Source organism: Drosophila rhopaloa, unplaced genomic scaffold (assembly GCF_018152115.1).
Source record: "Drosophila rhopaloa isolate 14029-0021.01 unplaced genomic scaffold, ASM1815211v1 contig_178, whole genome shotgun sequence".
Lineage (NCBI taxonomy): Eukaryota > Metazoa > Arthropoda > Insecta > Diptera > Drosophilidae > Drosophila > Drosophila rhopaloa.
In genome coordinates this window covers 8,518,538-8,541,604 of record NW_025335059.1, presented here as the reverse complement: position 1 = coordinate 8,541,604, position 23,067 = coordinate 8,518,538, and the positions used below count along the sequence as shown (strand labels likewise).

The window sequence follows — 23,067 nt, the reverse complement described above, 5'->3', positions numbered from 1 at the left end:
AGAAAATTACTATAAAGTAAAAATGTACTTAAATTGAATAAAAATTACTATAAAGAGTTCTAGGTAAAAATGAATAAACAAGTTTAAAAATGTTGATGCTTTATTGTCAGTGACTTAAAACTCAATTTAAAAATCGTAAATATGAAAAAACATGCACGAAGCCTTTGATATAAAAATTGGGTGTACCTTGATAAATTCCGCAATAAACTGAAAACCAATCAAAAAATACCTAAAAACCTCAATATAAATATGTTATTTATTAAAAGCCCTTTTAGCTGGTTGCCAACCCAGACTTGGCAACACTGCCTTCGTTTTCGAATTCGCATGGGGGTTGCGGTTGTGGCGTTTTCTATTTCTGCATTTGCGTCTAATTAAGTCAAGTTCAAAATTCTACTTAACACAGAACGCGTTGCTCTCACAACAGTTAGCGATGTATGTGCCCTGCATAATTTATACCCATAGCGCATATAGCTCACTCTTCATGTTCTATACTATATATACGCCTGATGACTGATGAGAGAAGAGTATAGAGAGTGAGTAAAAGAGACAGCCTCTGGAGGGCTGTGGTTAAGCGTTCGTGGATTTTGGTTTTCATTAGCTAACTAGTGGAAGCCATCAGCTAAGTGATTTAACTGTTGAATATTTGCGAATTCCGAATGCGTTGAGGTTAGTCCTTTGGAATGGCTTGGTGGCCGTGCGAAATGGATATTTATTATTACACCCACACAACTCATTCACAAGGTGAAACAATTACTTGCAGTGCATACCCGGAATACGCATAAATAATAATAATTTCCCAACAGAGCTCCGGAGTTTCTTCCCCATTTCTCCCCTCACGGCTAATTAACACCCTCCAGCCACTTTGGCGATTACTTTTGCGCAGGTATCAGCGGGTTTCTCTGGACCAGCAGGAGCTGAAGGCAGCATAATTTATTTATAATTGACTTAATAGACTTAACCATCCCTCGTCACACGGCACTCGGTATTTACTTCATTCAAATTAATTATTTTGCCGATTTATGACCGTGTTTTTACTCACACCCCTTGCTGGACACAAAGGTAAAGAAAGGGGAAACTCCTTTGGCAGACAAGCCAACAGATAATGTAGATATCGGTTTTCACACTTTTCTTGCCAAATATCAATCAAACACCTAAGTGTGTTTGCACATTCGGGAAACTTGACAGACAGACAGATAGACGGGGTTAAAAGTATTTATAAATTATTGTACAAGCTCATAATAAATGGGTATTGTTTTGTCTCTCGGGTCCCTGCTTAAATATAGATGGCAGCAAAATGAAGCTCAGCTGCCCACGTCAGGTGTCAAGGCAACGCGTCGTATACGTATTTTTTAGCTTTTATTTCGTCTGATTGCCAGGCAAGAGCAAACTCATGTCTATGGCTTTAGACTTTAGCTCAGCACGCGCCCGTCAAGTTCTGCACCCCGATTTCATTCATAATGTCTGGGCGCTGGTTGGCCGATAAGAAAGTCAAACTTAAAACTTTAAACATATCATGAAACAGGGCATCTTAATCTCGTGTGGCAAATGTTTTGACGCAATTTCGCCCAACACATTTTCCATTTACATACATTTGTCTAACTTTTGGCCAAATGGCCAAGTGGAAATGGAAAAGGTTGATGGGGCACCAGCTGACATTCCCTCACTTTCGTCTGGCGGCGTCTTCATTGTTTTGCAAACTGTTTTACAGGTGCTACAAATTTGAATATAAATACACAAGCAGCCAGCGAGCATGCTGTGTGAAATAATAAAATAAAATGCCATTCAATGGCACAGCGCCGCTGTGTGGCACTGTGGTGAATCTTTAAGGGCAAAACAAAATTAAATTTTTATGTAGAAGCTACGTGATTGTTGATAATTATTTAATAAAGTCAAATTGGAACGTCAATTATTTATTCTATATCAAGGAATGTATCGTTTAAAGTGGAAAGCTACCTTTACTAATACCTACTAATACTTAAGAATTTTAAAAACAAAATTTATTTGAAATCAACATATAAATTAGGAGTTTATAAAACCAAATTTAATTTTACGAAATGTCTGTGAATAAAAAATGGTATGTATAATAGGCTAACTTTACTTTATTTATTATTGAATCTTTAACATTAATATTTCAATAGGTTCAAAAATTAATGAAAAAAAAATGTCAACTTGGTCTAGACTATTTCGTTAGAGCAAAGTTTGTTAGCAAATGGAAACCCTTTAAGCACTTTATTTAATTTTAGACCCGAATTTATGTAACAGGCCACAGTATCTTGGCAGCCACGTTGAAAAGACGAGTCGGCATTTTGGCCAACGGGGACCATTCCAAGTTGTAGACACACACTCACCGTTTCCCACTTTCTTGCTGGCTGCAACTTTTCAATTTGTTCGCCCCGACTATTTACAATTTGGGGAAAACAAAACGAAACACGGGTGGAAAATATTTTGAGACAAACAAACGAGCCTTAATATCCAGTTTCGGCTACCAATTCGAATTTGCGTGTGTTTCGGGGTCTGTTTTCCAGCACGACGTGCGACTATGTCTGTCATTTAGATTTAAATTTAGTGGCTACTTAAAAGACTGGGGCGTCTTAAGTGGATTTTCACCGTCTGAACGGAACGGTGCTTTTCGGCATCGATTTTGTCGAATTGTCAATTAGTCTGCTGTTGGAGCAATCAAAGTATCGAATGTGAAAAACTCGCAGGAATAATGAACATAATCCTCTCCTCCATTTCTCTCAACTCAATCGCGCTGGCAATTATCCATTGTGCACGCGTCACGCTCCATAAAATTGAAATGAAATACTAAACTTTGGTCGTTATGACGCTGATTGCCATGAACTGCCAGTGCATACGCGGAATGGCACCGCGTGCATCGTCCAAGCCATAAACATAAGGCGGAAAAATGGAAAAAATGGCCAAGATGGAATCTTGGGGTGGACCTTGTTTCACTAGCCGGGACGAACTGACATAATAAAGTTTGTGCCGCTTACGCTTTGTCGCTGCCATATTTTTCGCTGTGAAATCAATTTTTCATTTTGAGGCAGCATGACGACGCCATTTTCCTATTCCCAGGACTATAAATGCTGGCCAATTGTCAAAGAGAACAGCGAAAGTGACTCCGGAGCAGACAGTGTAATGGTTTATATAATGCCGTCCAAAACAGAGCAACAACATAACATAAATTTGCTGCAAGTGGCTCGGAAAGAACAAAAGCCAGATGCTTTCGACTTTTATGACTCATACGCAACGATGCACAGAGTTCGCCTAAACAAAGTGCAGCAAACAAAAGAAAGCCCTTTGCCAAGTTGGCAACTGGGATTTGCTAGACACAGATAGCATTTAACTGAAAGATACCAATCTGAGTTCGTAACTCAATTTTGCGACTCTAAAGGTTTAACATTGAATCCTGTAATCCATTAATGAAATACGCCGTCATTTTAAGATAAGTGCATTTAGCTTGGAACTAAAACTTGTAAAATTTTTCTAAAGGCAACAAAAACAAAATATTTATTTTAGTATACAGTTTTTAGAATATCTTCTTCTGTTTCCCCTTTTAAACATCTGAAATAAAAATTTAAATATTTTTGAATTACAATTACATTCAAGCTGGTATTATTGCTTAACAATATAATTTTCTTGCTCAAATATAAGTTCGCGTTTAATATTAATTCATTTAAAGGTTGAAACAATTGTTTTCTGGTAAAATTGATTAGAAAATAATAAGCTTTGGGTTTCTATTCCTGTTCCGGTTCCAGTTCGCCCATGTTCAGGTCCTTCAGATCCTTTTGAGCTTCCTCCAGGTTGGGAAGGTCATCACTCTTGTCGTAGTCATAGTCGGACCATCCCTGGATGCCGTCCTTCATCTGGCTCTCGATATCCTCATAAGCCACCGCCATCGGTGCCACAGGCTGGAAGGGATTACGCCTCTGGCTGGACTCCTCGATGATAGAGTCCACTTTCTCCAAGCGTCCCAGCAGACGAAGCAGTTTTCCACGCGTTGCCTCGATCTTGGAGCTCACCACGTAGTCCGGAGATGATTTTGGTTCCGGGACTTTAGGTCGGAATTTGGGAGTCCGCAAGGTTAGGGTAAAAAATGGCCCTTTGCGAGGCGATTGACTCATGCTTACTATCCAGTAATTTAAAGGGACTAGAGTTGAGACACCAGCTTTTGACTTTTGACAAACGATGCCAGTCATTCTCCTGGTGTGACCCTTGTAAGTATAAATATTTATACCATTTCTAGGAGAACCTATTTGCTTTAAACAGAACAAAGTTGCCAACTATTTAAAGTTTCTACTTCCAACATTGCTGCCTGCAGCGGAATTTTCTCTCATGTTTGTATGAACATTCTTTCGAAGAGTGATATATATATATATTTATTAATATATTTCAAAAAATGTAGCACCGCTAATAAATTTGTTTTTAAATTTGTATATGAACATAGTGTTGATTACATTTCCACCTTAAGCACAATTGTATTTTTTTCGTAACAAAAATTGTACTGAAGATAATCAGAATATCACCTTCACGAATGTGTCTTTTAAACTGCTCTCTTTTCACAGTAGACCTTAATCGGCTTCATTGTTGATCAACTCGCTGTCGTTATTTCGCAATCCTCTTGAACGCTTCTCTGATTTTCACAATCAAATTCAATGCAGCTCGACGGCTTTAGCGCCAATTCCGACAAAAGATGCCAATGGCAGTATCTTAAGTCAATTCGGGCGCCAAGAAAAGTGTTGGCTCAACAGACAGCTTACTCAAAATATGTCAATCAAATTCAGCTTTCGCTATCCTTTTCTCCGCCAACGCAAAGGCAAATATAATGCCAAGACCTCAGATTTAAGACTAGAGTGAGGTGTCCTACAGACTAGACACTTTTCTGGCTATTTTGCATGCAAATTCAATGCGCATTAACAGCAGCCAAGAACTTTAATTCTAAGGCGAACTTATGCAAGGTTCAAATGGGTTGATTCGCCAGTCAAAATACTTCAAAGCTCCTTGAGCTATTTACATATATAAATATTAAACATAAAAGACTTAGCTTAAGGGGCTTTTTCACTGGCCATCAACGAGTTTAAATTGAGATTGCATTTTTGTAATCGTGGAAGAAACTTGCGTAAGTTTCATTAGTTACAGATTAAGACAAGTTTTGTGAAAAAATTTTAGGGGATTAAACGTTATATAAAAAGTAAGCTTTAAACATTTGTAAACATTTTTGGAAAAACTAAGCCAGATTTTTTTGTTATTTAATTATTGACACATTTCATAAATAAGATTAGAAAAATAAAAACTTTAAAAATAGTGTTTATATATTTAAGTCTTATTAAACTAACTTCTAAACAAATTTAAAAAAAATTTAATTCTTTATGTAAAATGCCAATATAACCAAGTTCTTTACATGTTTATTACCATGCTACTAATTATCCGCGTACTTAAATTGTTATAACTATTTCAACCGTTTGTAGGTATTGGTTGAAGTTGTAAAAGATGTAAAAATTACTTTCGTTCTCAATTAACAAGCGATTTCACCTCAAAGTATTAAACCGCTTCAAATGAAATTTGTTGAAATATTACAACACCCTCCTCACTGCCTAAAGATAAGTTAGCAAAATGCCAAAACGGCGACATGTGGTGCCGCTCATCTTCCTTCCCCTCTAGAGCCCCTGGAAAATGGCAACTATCCCGCTGAGCAGCTGCGCTCGACCAAATTGAATGTGTCAGATGAGAAAACAGACGACCCAGACGGGTGTTTTTAATATAAATCATTGGCCAAATAGTTGCGTGTTCGCATTAGTGGGCCAAATACCTGGCTGCGGCGAACAAAAGTTTTTCGCATTTTAAAGGAGAATTTATTTGCGAATTTCGGGCACGTCATTCGAGGGCCGCCCGCAAAGTTGCGGCTAATCAATTTAAACTTGCAACCAAGGAGCAACGAACATGGACAGATGGATCCCAGACGCAGGCACATATGAATGCATAAATTTCCGAGAGGCCACATCAAAGTTCAGCAGCTCCTTTGTCTGCCACCGGCAACGTGACACTGCCATTTGGGGCTTAAATGTCTATTGTTGGCTGCTAATTGTTCGAGTTCCTGTCCAAAGGGTCAAGTCATGTGCTTCGTTCTTCCATTCAATTAGGGACACGTTCGTGGCATCACTTGACACGGCCTTGGTGTCATAAATTATTCCAAATCACTGAGTCCAGAGAGAGTATTTTATTGTAATTAAGGAAAATTACAGATTGTAACCGGCATTTATTAAATTTGATCCTGAAAAATACAGCTCTCAAGCATTGTCTAGTTTTTTTTTAAATCAATACTTTTTAATAACTATATTTGTGTCTTTCAATAAAGATTGTTATCCAAACACCAAAACAGATGGAATAAAATTAAAAATTAATAATTGGGGATAATTAAAGATATGAAAACTTATAACTTTATCAAGCAACACAAATAAAACCCTAGTATTTTGAAAAAATACGCATTTTAAATAATTACATTAAAAAAATACAATAGAGACCTTTTAAACATAATCTTGAGAGATTATGTACATATTCGGAGGATTTCTGCAACCTACAAAGGCAGTATTATTAATGGAGTGCTTAAAAGTAATTCCACATCCGGGAAGCAGCAATAAACGTTAAGATAATTTCTAACAGTATCATTTCATTGGTGTTATCTTACAAGCCATAACTAATTTGGAAGGAATCAAGTTGCTTGCCATTAAGCAAAACCCCATCTCAAAGTCACCCCCGGCGTATGCGCGATATTAATAACAGGCCAACAATCCAGCACCTGCTGGGTACCGAAATTTACACACAAAAGCCATGTTAACTGAAGCAAATATTTCTGCATTTTGCTGGCAAAGTACTTAAAGCATTTATTACGCAGCTTTTCGTTTGGGATTTATGAGTTTTTAAGCATTTGCACAGAGCCCTTGGGCTCAGGTCATATATTTTAAGATATATACTTTTAAGCACTCTTTTAATTTTCGCTGTTAATTTTCCCTTATTTCAGACAATGCCAGACTGAGGCGCAATCATGCTACACTTAAGGCTATTCGATAGCTCGCTCTACGACACGCTGGCCTCCGATCCGGAATCCTCGGAGATGGCAGTTGCCACCTCCGCGGAAAGGTCGTTCAATGCCAGCGAGGAGGACGTAGACGGTGCGTCCTTGGCACCCACCGACATGGCGGCAGTTAATCTGACATATTTCTCACCTGCGCTATCACACGTGATGCTGGCGCAAACAACGACAGCATCGGACACAATGAACCTGACGCTAGAGGAAGGATTGGGCAACTCCACGACCAGCGAAGTTGATAAATTAAATTCGTTCTTCTTTTTTGAGGTGGGTGCTGAAAAACAGCGAGAATATTCGCAAACAAACTAATTTATTTATAAGACTCAGCTGCACGTTGCGATTTTGAATTTGGCATTTGAACAGTGCCACAATAAGTGGCAATTTATAATACAATTTTTATGCCGAACTGAATATTCAAGTATCTAAATTCATCCCACGTTTGTGGGGAGAGATTTCATTCGTCGGTTACGCTTTTAAATTCGAATTAAAATAATTTATTCAGTAGAATGATGTCGTAGGTAGCTGAATATGTAAAAAAATATTTTGTTTTCTTTTTTAATAAAAATAATTTTTGTATTGGTTTTACCGATGCAGAATTTCATCATCAGAAGAAGATGTTATAAGAATGATTTGATTTAACCTACAACTTCTACATTCTACTGACTAGTTAGGGCAGTTCGACTGTATTTTAAATGAAATACAAAATTTTTTGAAGAAATGGACCAATAAATGTTTCCTTATTTTTAAGAAATATATATTTTCACACCATGAGCAAGTTTACTTCCAATGAAATCAACAATAAACAATTTCAATTCGATTTACTTTTATGAGGTGGGTGCGAAAAAACAGGAAGAATACTGGCCACTTATCCATTTTTTTTATTCTGTTTGAAAGAAGCAGCTGTATGCTATGATTTCCAATTTAATCGACTCACTGCAAAAAAAAATCAACAGAATTATTGACGAACATTTTGTATTTTGTTTATTTATCTTAATTATTAAAGAAACGTACTGAATAAATTTCTACACAGTACAAATTATTGTTTTCTGTTTTAATATTAAACAAGTTTAGAAAAATTCACTTGATTATAGAAACCACTTCCCTCAGTGCATTTCTCTTCCAGTAAAAAACTACCTTTTTGGACCAAAGCTCCAGGATTTTTTGTAGCTCCTTGTCGAAATCAAACAAAAGATAACTGAGAAGAAAGGGTCACAAAGTCACAGCTGTCGACGCTTGTTGCTTGATGGTAGAATTTTTTCAATTTGCTACAGTTTTCCTTTTTCGCAATGAAAAAGCAGCTAACTGAGCAAACTTCATTTCAAGCTGACAATCCAGCAAACCAACAACGACAAACAATAAAACGCCAAATGTCATTTGCCAACTGGAAATTAAGAAAAATTTACGAACAGGCAAAGTTTTTTTGCCTGGAGAAAATGATTTGCATATTTGCAAGGGATGCGAAAGAACATTCTTTATCAATGAGGGGCAATCAATCAGAGGGCCCAGCAGATCGTGACAACAACTTCGATTAAACTAAACTTCCGTTCGTTTCTCTTTCGGCTGCCATAAAATGCACGCCATGAATGTAATGAAATTTCCATACGCCCCATCGTATAAATCACACCATTGTTGGAACGGAAGTAGCCCTCGACCGAGCCAATTTCCAGGCACCCAACAGCCAAGTTTAAACGCTCCAATCACTCAAAGAGTGTGCGTGCCTATATAAGCACCATAAATTCGGGCTTATTTAAATGAGTCCTTTCCAGGACCACGGAAAAGCGGAGACAAGAACGCAGGCTGGGCTTCGGATGCCGCCACACCATATGGCGTTTCGTTTGACAAAGAGCGATGTCAAGGGTTTTGTATCCTTGCCTGCGAAACCAATGTTACAATAATCTCATGGTGGCGAAGTCTTATTGATTTGATGTTTTCGTGGTTGGGTCTGGAAATAGCAAATATTATATTCATGTTTTCTAGCTATGAAAAATACATTTGAATATATATAGAGTTTTCAAACAACACAGTAATAAATTATAAAAAAATAATATATGACATTTCCTCTATTTATAATTAATAATTACATTTATTAAAATATGTGAATATCCCCTGCTATCAGTAAAAAATCGGCTTTAAGCATCTAAATCTATAGGAGGCCACTTGAAACTTTTAAAATAATATTTATTTTAAAACCTTAAATAGATATTGTAAAAATGATTATATAAATTGAATATATCAAAATGATATTATCATTTATAAGCGAATTTTAAATGAAAACACATAATTAAATAAATCCTTTTTAAAATCTACCTAAACAGAAAGACCCAAGCCTTATTTTAAAGCAAAAATATTTATTTTCGGATTTATTTTTAACACCCCTTTTAACAAGCCGTCACCAACAGCAGTATATGAAAAAAAATATATTTATTTTACATTGGTTTGATAGACTTCAAAACGAAAGTTGCTTTTGGTAATCTGTCACACAGAAGGCGTCAGAAAAAAGAGATAAAAGCGATAACAAAATGTTGGCACAAAAAGGTCGCTGAACTGGCAATATTTTCCTTAATGCCGTGAGAGTCCCGAATGTGTGTGTGGATGCTGGACCCCAGGCATAAAGGGGTCTCATATGATTTGCAATTCAAATGGCTTAGTTGAGGATTTGGCCTGACCGGCGGTCATCCGTGGCACTCTTGTGATTGCTTTTTCTATTCCAAAAAACTTGCGAAATCCCCTGTTATCACTATTAAATCATGTTTAAGTTGCTAACTGAATTCGGCATCCTTGTTGATGTCTCACCTTAAAGATGAAGGGCCGGACGGACATTAAGACCGCTTGGCACAGATATGCCAATTACTACTGTATTGAGGGCTGGGAACTGGGAGGTTGACCCAATGTCACACTGCTGTGACGTTGACCATGACCAACTGCGCACTGCTGTCCAATAAGCGAGAAACGGATCTGGGGGCATTAGACGACGCAAATAAACGGAATCGAACGAATTTTCCGACTGAAAGCGACTTTTCCTGAAAGAATCGACAACATTGTGCGATTTTATGTATGTTTGTTAGCCGGAGGAAACGATAGCATATTATGCAGCCGCACATTTTGTTTGGCCATTGAGGGAGACTCGTACGCGTGGGAGGTAAATATTACAGCTGCGAATAGTCCTTGGTTTATCCTTCACACATCGCGTCTCAGCTTATTACTCCATAATTACATATGCTCTAATGAGACTTTCGCTACTTCAAGGCACCCACGTTTCAGATTTTCCTAGTGGCACTAAATCTAATTTTAGCCCGGACCTCATGTGGTCGCTGGGTATAACGCATATATTAATATTACACAATTTAGCTACAACAATGGTGACCCTGGTGTACTGGCTAAATTGACCATCAAAGGCCAAAATTAATTGGCATTTTCTAGGGTGACAGAGCAAATATTTGAAAAAAGAAAAACACTGCCTGTTTACATGCTGATAAAAGTCAAACAGCTGTCAATATAATAATATTGGCTATAATGGCCTTCAAAGGAAAAGTGGGTGGGTAAAAATAGAGTGGTGGACAATATTTAAACTAGTAATGAGTGACTACATTTTTCGAGCGACCACCTAGATCGACTTCAACTTTGTTTAAGCATATTTAAAATGTTTTCCCATTTATATCCAATCTTATCATTAGACTTAATTAAAATGAATTCTAAGAGTATCCTTAAAATCCGATTTTTTTACACATTAAAGCACTAAAAATGTAATCTTTTAAAAGGATTGCCTGCAAGGGAAATTTTCGCACACACCGCAATTTTCTTAGCTTTGCCAAATATTATTCTGCGAAAGCGCGTCGATTCCATGAACTCATTAATCTGGCGTAAAAATGTGTCTTAAGCTTATTTGCCAAGGAAAATTAAGCATGTGCAGGGAGCGGAAAGGCGAGACTTGACGCATGTAAAATATGGGACACATGTCCTTGTCTGCGTCTGGGTTCAGAACCTGTTTCAGAATCTGGAAGGTTAAACACTTAGTGGCCACAAAACGGCATCATTAACTGACTGACTGAGCTGCAAGTGTGATTTCCCCCTTTTTTTTCCACCACCCACTTTTACCATTTTCCCGCTTTTTAGCAATTTAATTTGCCTTTGTCGAGTGCTTTGGGCAGTTTTGCAAAATTACAACACTAAGCGGCTTGCGAGAATAAATTTACCCAAGGACTGGAGCTCAGCTGAGCTGCTTGTTTATGGTACCCAGCATCGAGTATTTGCCCAGCCCTCGAGCCAGTATGTAAACATATGTGCGAACTGCTTTTTGGCTCGAATTTGAGGTGTAATTACACTTGCCGAGCTTTAACGCAAATTAAAGCATAATTTCAGGCGGCTGACACGCGTGGCTGGGCTTAATTACACTCTGTTGACAAAACAAAATGCCCACAAGGCCATCAAGTGCTTGAGTGGCCAACGAGCTGGCCTCAAATGTGACCATGGGGACCGGACGGCGCTTACTTGGCTAAAAATGAGTTAACAACATTATTTGCCCATTGGCCAGCGCTACTGACCACTGTGGCCGTTCCAACATCAATTTTATTAAGGCTGCCAGGATGGCCGCAGGTCCTTGATGACTTCTGCCGTTTGCTCTGCGTCCTCTTCGAATCCTTGGGCCCAGCCCATAAAACAAGTTTTGACAAGAGTTTTATCTGGCACGTCTCCTGTTAGTTGGATGTGTCATAGCGATTTATAAGGATTTGTTGCCACCGAGAATAACCAGTGGCAGATGCAGTGAGAGAAAACCAAAGAAATGAGAAAAGAAGTATACAAATTGAATGTAGAAGGCAAAATTGCTCAACGTATTTGTTAACTCGAGTCGCATAAATACAAAAGCATTATATTTTGTGCGCTCAAGAGCTTGTACATAATTTTATCGCAAACATTAACATAGCTTAATCTCAAATAAACATAGTACACTGTGACTAAAAATTTGTAGTACTCATATATTCGTTTAATACCCTATGATATTTGAATAAAATTAATATTAATAAATTAATATTTTAATAATAAAAGCAAGTAAAGGAATAAATAAAAATTAAATTTATGTTTAAATATTATTGACCGTGCACCGAATGAAGTTTCTTTACTCTTCTCTCAGTGAGTTTTTCCCGTCCTCCTTTTCTTTTTGATAAAATATGAGAATTTTATTTCATTTGGCATTGAAAGTCAATGCACTTCCGCCACTTTAATCTAACCGTAATGAGGCCGCAGGACTGGTTTGTTGACATTTCAGCTTCGCTGATTTCTGGCAGCTCATCGAGCGTTCGCCCACACCGAATTTCTCTGTCAGCAAATAGTTCAGATCTCAGACTCAATATTAGGTTCATTGGACCCACTTTTAATGGTGAAATTTTCTAAAAGACTGTTCAAATTCCCCAAAGTGTCACTTGACCAGCAAAATCAATAAGCATCTTCAGCCAACTAATTGTTTTAATTTGCCCGCACGGCTCCAAAGTCTCCGAGAATTTGAGCCAGCTCGTCATTGGCTATAAACTTATGCGAAACAATGAAAGTGTTAATTTCACAAATATTTTCCAGAACACAACGAGGGTGGAAGGATGGAAGGATAAGGAGTTGACTTAATGAGTCTTCAAGTTAATTGTTGGTTTATTTGTCACGCTCGAACTTTGAACTCGGCGCAACAATTAAAAGGGGAGCCTGCTCCGAAAAGTTTTTCCACCCAGCTCCCCCAACAAGGGTTGACATTTATAGCCAAATATTAAACAGCGAATCGATAAATTCTGGCCGAGGCTTGCCTTTAACGATTTGTTATAAAAGAGTAAAACGCATCTACATATGAGCTATGTATATTTTCAGGGAAATACGCCAAAGAGGAAGCAAAGAGCTGGAAATAATAGAAAAGCCAAAAGGCTTCAGTTTTGGGGAAAGCACTCAAAACTGTTACGAAGTTTTTATTACAAAGAATTCTTCATGCTCTTCATGAACCGTAAAAATCAAATAAAAATGTAAAAATGTAATGTCTTAGAGCCTGGAAAACTTTTTTACTGTCCTTAATCAATCTTTGAGGCTGTCCTCCTGGGTGAGTTAACTGCTATAAATAACCACAGGACTAAAACGCCCAAGTCTGGCAAATCCAAAGCTACGCCCCGGTCGTGTCTGCACATAATTTGTGAAATAAAATACTTGCTGCCGAGGCGAAAACCCCAAATTGAAACCAAATTAAATTGCAATAAATCAACATGGCGTTAATAGCGTTCCAACCAACTGATAACCATTAAGTGGGCGTCGTCGTGGGAGATCGCCATCACTGAAATCGAAGTAAACAACAGTGGGGAAACCAATCCAATCCACATATGGGTTTTGCTTAGGTGCTTGCTGCTATTTGTGCTTCCTTTTTAACGTCTAATTGATTTGTTTTCCCTGCTGTGCTAAGGCGGTTTTTGGGAGCTTCATCTGATTCACTGATTCACCCACCCGCCGGCATCGATTTCAAGCTGCTGTTTGTTTTCCATGACTCCCAGTCGCAAGCATTTCTGCAATCAGCGAGTCGCAAACAAAAGCCCAGGGCCATTCCTGCTCCAGATTGCCAAATGCTGACAAATGTGTGTTTTGTTTTTAGTACAGTACAACTTCCAAAACGCCACTCCAAAATTAAGCATATCATTTTAAAAGACCTTCTTAAGTAAAGGCATCGTTAAAAACTGTACAAAATTTTAATATTGAATAATTATTAAATAATTATTGTACATTTTAAATTTTATAATTGGCTGTGGCTAAAATATCACTTCAGGACTGACTTTAAACTGCCTTCCAAATATGAAGTAATTCTTAAAAGTTTCCAAGAATTGCGTTTGAGTTATTTAAGACTACCACAAATTAGAAAGAAGCTTAAGCAATTATAACAAAAACTTTACACATTATAAGGAAAATAATGACCACCTTTGTCACTTTCTGACACCTGGTCACCTTCTGACCACCCAAATTGTCTCATAAAATCTTAAGTTATGGAATCTCAACTGTATTTGTTTTTTGCGATGGGAATTGTATTCTTAGAAAAACAATAGTATACCCAAAACAATATCACAAAAGAAACGGACAGACGGAGGTCGCAAAAGCAGACCCGCATTCATCATAACAGATAAGTGCACACATATCCTTGTGCCTTATTTCCCATTTTCCCACCAAGCATTATAATCATACTCCGGAAGTGGACCTAATGACTGACATCAAGAGACATTTTGTGCAACAATAAGCTGCGGCGATAAGAGCCAGAACAATGGGGCGTGACTGTCTGCTGCGCGTATCACTGTGCCACTCCACAAAAAAATTTAATTTCATTTTCATAAGCAGCAAAATGCCACTCACTTCAGTTGACAGCCCGCAATACAAAAACTGTCGACATCCAGCATCTATCTCAAAGTGCGAATGGAAAAGCGTGGGGGTTTTCCTCATAGGGAAAACCCGCAACTACATTTTCGCATCATTACAATTTGCATGCATAAGCAGCCAGAGCTGGTGCACACAATAAATTTTACATAGCCCAAGTCAATTACAGCTTTACTGCCACCGCTCCTGCTGCTTGGTGGCCACACTGCGTATGAGCAATGCAAGGCGGTAACCCAAATAAGCTGGGGAAGTAATACGAAACACACGAGTGCATTCGGGCTACGACTACAAAAAATTACAAAAAGGATGATGGGGTGGCACTTAAAAAACTGTAAAAAAAATTAGAGCAGCCAAAAAAAGACGATTGTGTAAATTATGCAAATCGTAAAAGCGCTGAAATCCGCGCCTAAGGGACCCGATGACCCCCAGGCCAGATAATTGCAGTAGAATGTTTGGAGTTTTACGACACTAAGCTGCATGCAAAGGGGAAGTCCCCGGAGCGGAGAACATTCATCTTCAGCTCCATCGCCAGCTGGTTTTGTGGAAGTGCGCGAAATGCGCTTAATGAGAGAATGCAAAAGGCGACAAACCAGCAGCGAAATTATGCTCAGTAAATACTTAAAGTGCGTCAGCGTCACAAAAAGTGTCAGCAGGAAGAGAGAGTGAGAGAAATAGAAAGTAGAAAGTAAAAGTGGAATGAAGAAAGAGAGATGGGTATATCCCCCGGCTGAGAATGAGCTATTTACATAGCCTGGGAAGTACAACTAGGTCAACATCTCACAACGCACCAAAGTATGCAATTCATTGTGTGGGGCCTTAAATTAAATTAAATTAAATGACTTTGAAGGATGTTTATAAACAGAGAAAAATATTTATTTCATTCATATTTCAAAAGCTATTAAAGTTTTTGAGTTTAAAAAAAAAAAAAAAAACATTTGAACTTAAAACAAAATGTTCAAGTTTTGTTTTTTGTTGTGCTGGTAAACCAAGGCATTTTTGTGTTAATTAAGTGAATGCCACATACAGAAGCTCGAAATGTAGACATCTTTATTGTTCCAAACACAAAGTAAGGGAAGACCTTTAAGAATTGACCTTCATTGCATTATTTAGGGCGCACTAAATTTACCAGATCTAAACAAAACACGAAAACGTTCCCTCCCGTAAAATTAGGTTTCAATTGAAATTCACTTACGAAATTCCAAGAATTTCTTTGGGTTTTTGCTTAAAATATACTTAAGCGAGGGGTTGCATATGTCTGACGGCGGGCAGACACACCTATAAAAGAACACAATTTCTTACGCCATCGCGAGGGAGACCAAAAATGCCACATCAAAGGACGGGAAATTGTACGCCAAAAAAGCATCAAAGTGGCAAGACACGATGTTTTTTGGGAGGTGTCCATAGGGGGGGTGGCGAAGATTGTGGCGTTGCAGTCGATGGGCCACGTCATTTACGCAATTTCGATGAAATTGGCACAAACATCCTCCTTCTCACCCGACACTTTCCAATTGGCTCTGTCATTCGCAGGTTGAACGACGGCGATGTCGAGAGATGGCAAACAGCTTCCGTGTGTTTACATCTTGTAATATTCCTTTTGATTTATCGGGCGAAACCCCTATACAAAATTGATTAGCAGCTTTATTTACAACTCACGTAATTCTCTGGAAATTCTTGCTTAAGCTATATCAAATCATGAATTTGTTAAAACTATTGAATAATTTGCATTAACATTTATAATTTATTAAATTTAAATAGTCTTTGTCATTTTGGAACTTATTGAAATTGAAAAAAAGGATAGCAATAACAAAGTTTTTTATTTCATTATTAACATGTATGTAATAAATAATAACAAACACAGTAAACGAAATTTGAAGTTTGTTTAACACTTAAGTATTCAATAGGTATAATCTATTTGTTTCATTTTCGTTAAAAACCATACATAAAAACAATTTTATGGGATACTTTCTTTCCTTACTCGACACATAATTCGCTTTTATAGTATTTGCAGTTTCCACTAAAGCAGATCGAGTAAACTTAAAAGCAGGAATCCACCAAGGCGTGTAAAAGTCTCGTCCTGCTTTCGTTTTCTACGTGAGCAATGTCAAATGTAACACACACAAATACAGAGACATTATCCGATAATGTGTGTGTTCCAGTGTGTGTGTGTGAGTATGTGTGAATAAATGATTAAGTGCGTGCTTGCATTTGCTTGCACATCACGTATACGCCATGCATTTTTGCCTTTGACACAAAGCACTTTATAATGCCGGTTCACACACACATATATAGTTAGTCATTTACTGTTGCATTTGACTCGCATTTCACTTTTTATAGCGAAGCTATAAACATGCTCTAATACCCAGTTTAGATTATATTTTCATATTATGATGAATACCATAATTAATTTTTTTTGTGAATAACTTGTCTTGGACCTGCAGTAAGTAAGTAAGAATTAATGGAACAGTTAATATAAACTCAATATATTTTTGCGAACATTTTCCATATTGCTCTTATCAAAATTTGTTTATTGTTAAGTCATTTTATAGCCAAAAGATTTATAAAAGCATGTATAGTTTTTAACAAAGACCCATACAAGCTGATAAACAATATATAAACAATCAAATGATTTGTATGAAATTTCAATTGCATTATTTTTCAAATTGTATTCATAAATTATGTTTAATTACTTTACAAATAACACAAATTGTATGTGGTTTACCCGACGAATATGTTACACAAGCTGGTAATAAAGTCTGCACCAACATCTTCTCACTACCATTGCTCTCTAACTTTATTTGCTAGTCCCTCAACGACAACAACCACAGCAATTTGCATGACCGAACATGCCAACACTTTTCATTTACACGTAAAATTACTTTGACTTGGCACCTCCGACAACGAGAAAAACGCAGGAAAATCAGGTCTTACTTTAAATGAAATTAAAGCCAGCCGCCAAGTGCTGCTTGAGCATATAGAATGTGTAGTATATACACACTCCGAACGGTGTGAAAAAAGCGGAAAAATAACAAAAAGGAACAAATCTGTAAACTGCAGAAGCAACAAAATCAGAAATAACAACTCTGGCGACTAGTTGTTGGTCGAATGTCCTCCGGACGGCGGACTCTGGACTCCGGAGCTCTTGACTGCCTGCCAGGCAGTAGCCTTCCACGTCAGACAGTCGACCGACTTTGCCAACTTGTCCGATCTGCTTCCTCATGGAGCTGCTGCATTTCCGGCATCCTGCTCCTCACGTCGCTCCTTTGACAAGTGCCAGTTGTGGAATTTTAAATTAAGAAAAAGTTTACTTAGCGCTCGATAGGTCTTGCTGGACTTTGTCGGCCCTCGAAGCTTGTCTTTTCGTTAATCGCTAGGTGCAGCTGTCGTTGGGTAAATGAAAGTTAATTAAATTCGTCGCATTCCTGCGGCGGAAGGGGGCAAATGGTATTTTGAGTTAAAGCCGATACATCAACAGTACACACTTACATTTTAGTTTGTCTTCTGCCTCTTCACTTTTCGACTAGCTTTAAGCAAATGTTGGTTCGAACTTTGTAGTTGAAAGTTTGTATTTTGCTTAGTCTTTTTGGGTTTCTATTGCGCAGGGAAAGTTCACTCAAAGTTAGACAACAGTCTTCTAATGATGTCTATGGGCATTAGGTGAGTTGTGCTTTTGGCTAAAAAGTTTTTAGCAGTGAACAAGTTTTTACCTATTTAAAAGTGTAGTCTTGCATAATTTCTACTTCTTTTTTAATTGACTGAGAACGCCTAATGGATAATACATTTTGCGAAAATATTCATGAAAAATCTATGTTCTTTCGAAATATGATTTTTACAAAATAAATAATGAAAATGAATGGTATTAAAGTATAAGCCAATCTCGTATTAAAGCCAAAGAAATCGTATCGTTTAGAATTGCAACATAATCAACTATTGTGAAGAGTGCCTTAAATGTATAAACAAATCTGAAATAACAATAATTCACCGTGAGTCCGTCAGACAAAGACCAATCTATGACAATACCCAAATCAAGTTGTCGGCGAGCGCATATCAAAGCGCTTACTTAGTGACTGACAGGCAGTGTCTAGTTAAAATCTGGCTTCACTTTCGACGCCCAGTTGCCTGTCAACTTATCTGCTGACCACACAAATAAAACGATTTGGCATGGCTACTTAATGCCCTGTCCCCCAGCTCATTTGCCAGACGATGGCGATAACCAGAAAAGGATACGTATAGTGGGGAGCGGCAGGACATGTGTCTGATGCTTATGTGTTAATTATCGCCGGGCCCAAGGGAACCCAGCTCAAGCGGTAAATGGCTGGGAAAAATATTCAAATTTATGCTTGACTTGACTTTTGGTACGTATCACAAATGCCTATGTTGTTTATGCAAATTGACCGGCATTCACATACAAAATATATATACACACACAGGCATTTTGGCCATAACTTCCGCCAACCGCAGCAGATTCTCCACATCCTATTTCTCGCCCGGGGGCAGGGTGTAATTTGTTTTGCATAGTTCTAGGCGCGTGCTTGTATTTATTGTTTGTCTGTTTGCCTCTTGTTAACAATTTTGCACACAAGAAAATGTATTTGGAAAACCACCAGTGAAATTTGTATAGCTTAAAAAGTTTTGGAATATTTAAGCAACAATTCTGGGTCTCCAAAAAATATACAACAAAAATATTTTCAATTGAAATAATTTCCATCCCATCTTAATTTGACTTAAAAAAAAAATTAAATTAATTTTTTTCGTTCAATCCATTTCCATCTAAAAGTTTATCTCAGTGTAATACAACCTTGCCTTTGTTTTCTTTCTGCCTGGTCATCAGGACTGACTTTTCCTGCTATGGCTGTTTTTTGGCCTACACTTAATTCGGCCTTTGCTGAGGTTATCTAAACATCAGTCCATTTCAACTCATATTTATGTTTGGTCTTTTAATTTATTTATAAACTGGAGACATTTGCATTGCAACAACAGTCCACTGGCCTATCTATACGTTTCTTTTATGGCCATCTTCGGACCAACTAGCTTAATTTATGTTCGACTCATTTGATTAATGGATTTTGTTGAACCCAAAATTTACGAGTCACTAGCGAAACAATTTGAGGCTTGGCCTTAGGATCTTTATATTTTTTTTTGGCCAAAATATATCGACTCGCTTAGTAGGTCAGTTGTCAGTGGGGGAAAGAAGATTGCTGAAACTCATTCTACTAATCTGTCATTTGCCCTGGAGAAATATATTTCGCTTAAGTCGAGTTGACAATCAGATAGTTGAGGATAAGTCCTGAAAGCAGTTTAACATCCATTATATCGGCCAGTTGGTCTTTATTAGCTCTCCGCTCTACGCGTTCATAACTGACCACAATTATGTTGGCAAATCTTTGGTCATTTTTCATATTTCCACTCCCACGCACCCGAATTCCCACTCAACAGTTTGTCAACAGCGTTTTACACACAGCTCGTTTTGGCCGTAGTGCCGGGCTTTTATTAATTTCAATTTGTGTCAACATCAACGCTAAATATGCACGCCAAGAGGGGATGATTTAGGCCGTTGATGACAAAATGTTTGGCCATTAGGAGAATTAAAGCGCAGTCTTTCGGGGTCCTCCCTGTGACTTTGGCCGGCTTTGGTTATTGGACGGTTCATAAAACGGCAGCGACTAACCATTGTGGCTGAAAAGCCACACGAACCACTATAAAAACCATGATTGATGTGCTCGGCTTGACCCAAATGCATGTTTTTATGCCAAAATAATACGCTCTCATATCCTACCAGCTCAAGTATATATATGTATATATGAATTTTTATAGCTAAGCGAGTGTCCGTGTGTCAGGCCAACTGGACAATCTGCTTCGGCTTGGCAGAGTTCGTTGACCTTGCTGCAAAAGTTTCTGCTAATGCTTTTTATCTGACCATTTGCCGGCTCAGCACGCTGCGTATACGTAATATGGAATTTAACTTTTACTTTATGCAACTTCTTCGGAGCCAGAGCACTCAAGCACAATGTAATCGCTATTAATGAATGCCCTGAAAAGTGCGAAAGAAACGAAAACAAACAAGCAGCCAAACAAAATACATTTCCACACAGGCAAACACATAGCCACACAAACACACACTCAAAAACACAGATGGAACTACATACGTAAAAACTTAAGCCAACAAAGAAACAACAAGTCCACAATGTGACCGAAAGCCATATGCTTCGCGTCCTTAGCTCGGATGCTTTTCAAATATGAGCAACGAAAATAAAAGTTGATATCCTATAAAAAAAGACTAGCTATCGTTGTAGCCTTATTCGATATTAAATGGATTTAAGTAATCAGCCAAACTAATATATTTCTTAATTAATGTATTTGTATATTATTAATAAATTATTTATTTTCTTTTTGTTAGTTATTTTATTTTTAATTCCTCTAAATCTGCTTTATGCAAATAATTTAAAAGCAATTTTTAATAATTCAGAATAAAACTACATTTCAATGAAAAATTATATATTTATAGTTGTAGACTAACAGTTTTTTATTTTTATGCACATAATGGTGTTTAATAGAATAACATTTAAATCAGTACAGCGTATATTTTAGCGACCTTCTCTAAGTCCAACTGAGTTCACAGAACACACTATAGTTTTCTGGGAGGGCCTGCCGCGAACATAGCTACAAGGACTGATTTATAACCGCAGCTGCTACAACTGCAACAATAAGGAAGGGCGGGAGAAGTCCTTTTCTTGTGAAATGAAATTAATTTCCCATTGCCTTTGTTTGTGGCCACCCATTTGTCTTTGTTGCTGCATTTTACGATCCGCGGGCAGTGGTTGGAATTTGTCAGCACGGGCGATTTAGTGGGATTAAAGCCACGAGTCCCAAAGCCGCACAAAGTGCACTTAAAGTCGCTTAGAAATGGGGGTTAACGGATGGAACATTAAGGGTTAAGGAAAACGGATACCACCGTTTCGCAGCGCGTGGCTCTCGACTGCCAAGTGGCTGCTATTGTTATGGCTGTCCCACTTAATAATCAGACATAATAGTTTGCGGCAGATGAAGTTGCTCCAATGCAACAGGTGCTCTGCAAGGATTGCCTTTTAATGAGGATTTACGGTTGTTGTGGCGGGTCGAAATCTTCTTTCTTATCCTTTTTGCGGTCTTATCCTTTACCGTGTGCCTTTGGCTTATGCGCTGAACTCTTTTTCCTTTGGTTGAAATTAAATTTCGCACTTTTAATGTTCTCGCAGCAAAAAAGCAATTTCCTCGAGGTGCAAAGCCAAATTGAAAAAGGCATAATGACTTGCCAAAAAAGGGCAAGCAACACAGACACACACGTATAAATGGGAGAAAAGTAAGCAAAAAGGGGCAACCAGAAATGGTCGATCATTAAAAAAGGCTTACAATGTGCCATTTATTACATTTTTATAGCGCCCGCAGCATGGGACATAATAAAAATATAAATCTGACTAAAAGAAATCTGACAAAAGTTATGTTGTGTAAAACGAATGCCGGCTTTTATTACTCTTATTATATTATCTACCCGTCAATATGCTATAGAAAATATTTTATACATTTTTTGTCAGTTTTTCTGCCCAAAATCTTTTTTCAATACATGAACAATGTTATACACAAATCGATTTTATTGACCATTATGGGGTAACCACATTCGTTTAAAGAGAATTTCGGGAATATTTTAAATATAAATTATTCTAATAATTTTATTCGTATGTTAGAGTAAATTTTGAATCCTCAAAACCCTAGCCTAGGCAACTAAATAGAAAATTTTAACGATTTTTCTTTCTTTAGACAAAAAATATTTGAATCGGTTAAATCAAATATCTGCCATCTCTTTTTACAAATTAAAGTCCCAAAACGTGAGAAAAATGTATTCCCAGAAATGGTGTCTAATAAAAATAGGAGCTGAGCCAACATCAAATGCGAAAAAGTTTTGTAACGCGTGAAAAGTTCCGACTGCCTTAACTTTGCTTCAAGCGCGAATATACTTTCCCAAAAGTCATGCTAGAAAATTGCACTTGAGCTGCCGAACGCAAACACTTCAGGACACCAAGCCGATAAAGGCTTTAAGGAAACTCGCCAAGTCACTTTCTGGTAAAACATCAAAATCAAAGTCGGTAGAAAATATACGAAAATGTTTACTACTTACAAATGAAGGCAGCCACATTTAATAATAAACGCGACACCGGTGAATAATGAAAAACGAGGCAGACAGGATGTGTAAAAAATGAGTAAAAGTAGCCGTTTGCTCATTTGTTGATTTATGCGCCAATTTGCACAACATGATGGACTGGCAGACAGCAAAATGGTCTAAGGCTCCCGGCGCCAAAGAATCGCCTCTTCTTATATTTCTATATATAAATATTTGTATATATATTCAGCTCGCACTTAGGCCGAAAAAAAAACCCAAAAAGTGAATACTGCAAGTATGGGCGGCAAAAAGTTGTAGCATAAGGAGGGGCGTCTTCGGTCTGAGCGCAGCCTCAAGGACGAAGACTGTCAAGATTTCAACTTTTTTCGGGACAAGTTTACTCAGCTTGCCCTTAAGGCAAGTCCACGTCAACATCGGTGTTGGCGTCAGACTGCAAGACCCCGAGGCCATA

At 37.7% G+C, this 23,067-nt stretch overlaps 2 protein-coding genes across 2 annotated transcripts in view; one reads left to right on the top strand and one right to left on the bottom strand.

The window, feature by feature from the left end:
• Positions 1-23,067, top strand: part of LOC108050961 (cardioacceleratory peptide receptor) — a 36,360-nt gene that overhangs the window by 9,510 nt on the left and 3,783 nt on the right. Inside the window, exon 2 of the mRNA XM_017132879.2 lies at positions 7,019-7,354. Coding sequence (XP_016988368.1) covers positions 7,043-7,354 — 312 coding nt within the window. The 5' untranslated portion in view covers positions 7,019-7,042. The remainder of the gene's footprint in view (positions 1-7,018; positions 7,355-23,067) is intronic.
• On the bottom strand, positions 3,738-4,168 carry LOC108050958. The gene has a single exon (XM_017132876.2). The coding sequence runs from the start codon at positions 4,122-4,124 to the stop codon at positions 3,738-3,740; it is 387 nt and encodes a 128-aa protein (XP_016988365.2). The 5' UTR covers positions 4,125-4,168.